The sequence below is a fragment of the Cyprinodon variegatus genome, unplaced genomic scaffold (assembly GCF_000732505.1).
Source record: "Cyprinodon variegatus isolate N-32 unplaced genomic scaffold, C_variegatus-1.0 Scaffold200, whole genome shotgun sequence".
NCBI classification, from domain to species: domain Eukaryota; kingdom Metazoa; phylum Chordata; class Actinopteri; order Cyprinodontiformes; family Cyprinodontidae; genus Cyprinodon; species Cyprinodon variegatus.
Window position 1 is genome coordinate 906,329 of NW_015150653.1, and position 3,671 is coordinate 909,999.

The window sequence follows — 3,671 nt, forward strand, 5'->3', positions numbered from 1 at the left end:
ATTAACAGAACATAACACATGGTTACAAAACAGTATTTGTTCTGACAGAACAATTGATCAGTTCATAAAGACAGAATGCTCCATCAGAATGACAAGGCAGGATGGTCTCCTGACTGAATCACAAGACACAGTGGAGCATCCCCTTGCACAAATGTTTCATAAGCATACATTAATTTTATAATAATAATTGAATAAACCTAACAGTCTGCGCCAAGCAAAGCCTACAGCCTTTGCTGTTCCTCCCGTCCTGCTCCTGTCTGACTTCCTCTGAGCTCGAGGAGAGAATGCGCTATATTATTATTAAATTCATATGACCAAAACATGCGGAAATGAAAGCTTAATTTAATATGACGCATACAAAATCCCCATCGCATCAAGCATATGTGCAGTTTCTGCCCAAATATGTTATTTTAGTTGTAGATTTTTATACCAGATAACTAGGATCATTCAAAACTTTTTTTTTATGAACTTTGTTCTCTACTTTCAAACTCAGCATCTCTTCAAGCATTCCTGCAATAAGAAGTTTGTTTTGATTGGATTTGATTAAACTTTTAAGCCCCTCGGTAAAAAATAAATATTTTTGATGGCGATGAGAAATCTGCTCCCTGGTCTGTTGAAGAACCTGTAGTTTGCATCACTCCTTTAAATAAACAGTGATTTTTTAAAATAATATATAATTATTTTTCTCTAATTTGTTTTTACCGATCTGTCGTTACTATAGTTAAACCGGATCACCTCTCGCTGTTCTTTTTTCTGTTTGGTGCAATGCAATTGCAGTAATTGACCTGGCCAGACCGGAGCAGAGCAAATAATACCGGCTCCTTATTTTGATGGTGACTGAAGGAGAAGACTTACGTGGATGGAGACATGTGGAGGAGTAGCGGTGGATGTGGAACGGTTCTCATTTCTCATTGATAAACAATAGGGGTGGAACGGTTCACAAAATCCACGATTTGGTTCAGTTCATGGTTTCGTGGTCACAGTTTTCGGTCTGGTTCGGTATATGTTGATTGTTAGCCTGACATGTTGGTCATGTTGCTGTTAGCATAAACAAAATGCACAATGCTTGCACACTGTTGCACTTTTATCCACAACATTCTTTCCGTCGTCATCGTATGTCACTCTAAATGCAAAGCGCTCCCATACAGCAGACCTATAAAGTGCTGCTGGCGCGTCTTCCAACTCCTGTTCTTTCCCNAGGATCATTCAAAACTTTTTTTTTATGAACTTTGTTCTCTGCTTTCAAACTCAGCATCTCTTCATCCATTCTTGCAATAGAAGTTTCTTTTGATTAGATTTGATGAAACTTTTAAGCCCCTCGGTATAAAATAAATATTTTGATGGAGATGAGAAATCTGCTCCCTGGTTTGTTGAGGAACCAGTAGTTTGCATCACTCCTTTAAATAAACGGTGTAATTTTTTAATATATAAGAATTATTCTCCAATTTGTAGTTACAGATCCGTCGTTACTAGGGGTGTAAATCACATCGATTCGATTCAGTATCAATTTCCTGAATCAACGATTCGATTATTTTCGATACTCAGGAATACACCACAATACGATTTGATTAATTGGTTCTTTTTTTTTTCACACTTTACAGGCTTGACAATGTTTAAAATTTGAACTAAATCAATGAAAGCTGTAATATCGTTATGCATTTTTTTGGAGAAACAACAGCAAATAACAGAAGTAGAAAAGTTGTACTCCACTTATTCCTATTAAAACTTCATTCACTGAAAAATAATAATACGCCTGCGTTATAGATTCTGAAAGGCCTTGCATCAAAAAATACTGCACAAAATCAGTGCAATGAGTGCAATGCAATACCTCGGCTCCAGACATCCCGCCCCCTCCACAGACGCTCCGCTGCACCTCTCCCAGATTGTAGCTGACCGCAGACAGTGCCACAAACAGGAGGCCGGCTTGTTTTGTTTTTATGACCGAAATTGCGGAAAACAACTCGTGAAGTTTGACCCGCTAGGAGAGCGACATGCGCAATAACGCTGGGACCCTTTTTCCACCTGGATCTTCGCTCTTTTTGGCCCTCATGTCCCTCCGTCGTCGGACTAAACTCGCCCCCACTTTCTCTCCGCCTCGGCCGTATCTAGACCTACAGTGTGTAGAAAAGACCACGCTTCAATATTGAGCATAAATCAAAAATGTCTTTGTCAAGCTCACTGCAACACACTGCTGTAAGAGTATAACCAGGAATCGAGGTGGGACGGCAAAATAGGTTTAGCGCCACCGCAGCACGGGAGGGAGAATTACGCCCAGGAGCAACTGGATAAAAATAGACCGGAGGTTTTGTGTCGATGCATCGATCCAAAACAATTATTATTTACACCCCTAGCCATTACTATAGTTTAATTTGACAAACCGGATCACCTCGCTGTTCTTTTTCCTGTTTGGTGCGATGCAATTGCAGTTATTGACCTGGCCGGACCGGAGCAGAGCAAAAAGTAGCGGCTCCTTGTTTTGATGGTGACGGAAGGAGAAGATGTACATGGACGGAGACATGTGGAGGAGTAGCGGTGGATGTGGAACGGTTCTCATCGAGTACTCCATATGACGTGCGTGAGCGGGGCGGAGCGCTGACGGAGGATGTGGAATCTGGGGGTTAGAACAGCTGCAGGTTTACCTGAACCCCAGTGAGAGGAGGAGTCTAACCTGCTGCTCCAGGTTTTACTCTGATTCCTCCAAAAACTCCAACTAGAAACAAACAGAAAATGGAAACAAAGAGGAAAACCAAGCTCAGTTTGAAGGCAATGGTTTGATCATCTTAGCCTCCAAAGTAAGGTTTTAAGAAGTCAATTAAAATTACGATGATTAATAATTTTATTTGCATAGGAACAGAAAAGTAAAACATGTAAAAAAAACTTTTTTTATCCATTTATTTTTATCATCTGCAGACTGGATCTTTCAGCAACCCTTTACTTAACCTCTATGTTTAATCTTCCAGCTGATCGGCCCAAATATTCTGGAAAATGAAATCTTACAGCTTCTATGCTGGTGGATAAAAAAAACCACATGAATACTTTGGAATGTAATCAAATTATTCCCAGTTTCTTTGATGAAATGCTTCAGTTTCCTTTAGGTTAATTTAAACCGTTTGACTAGAGCATCGTTGAACTAATCAGCTGTTCTCCTGCAGCTCCGTAGCGTGAAGGAGACGCCTCAGCACTCGCAGGAGGAGGTCGGAGCCTTCACCAAACTCATAGAGGCCATGGGCTTCACCGCGCCGCTCAAATATAACAAATGGGTGAGTGGGGATGAACGGGGGGGTTTGGTAGAAATCTAACAGGGAAAGAAAAATTGGTTAAAAGAAAGACAACAGAAGTCATTTGAGTTTTTAACCCAGAGATGGTTTTATATCCTGATCCCTTTGGTCCAAATGTGTCTTTAAACTGAAACTACACAAACTTTTTTTTAGTGTTTCTTTAACATGTAGTAAGTTGCTGATTCTCTCTTTTTGTTTTAACAGAAAATCAAGATTGCTGCGCTGCGGATGTACACATGTTGTGTGGAGAGAATAAACTATGACGAGTTCTTTGATAGTAAGTCCAGAACTTAAACTTTAAAACTTGCGTCTCCACTTCAACAAGTGACCCATAGATGGTTTGGATTAGAAGCTCCTTCCAGCAGAACCCAGTGTGTGAAAGTTGACGTCCTG

General features: G+C 40.4%; 1 protein-coding gene across 1 annotated transcript in view; it reads left to right on the forward strand.

The window, feature by feature from the left end:
- Nucleotides 1-3,151: 3,151 nt before the first annotated feature.
- The window catches only part of LOC107087943 (ubiquinol-cytochrome-c reductase complex assembly factor 1), an 18,254-nt gene continuing 17,734 nt past the window's right edge, over nucleotides 3,152-3,671 (forward strand). The window contains exons 1-2 of the mRNA XM_015379802.1: nucleotides 3,152-3,260; nucleotides 3,483-3,555. Of these exons, the coding sequence (XP_015235288.1) occupies nucleotides 3,225-3,260; nucleotides 3,483-3,555 (109 nt within the window). The 5' untranslated portion in view covers nucleotides 3,152-3,224. The remainder of the gene's footprint in view (nucleotides 3,261-3,482; nucleotides 3,556-3,671) is intronic.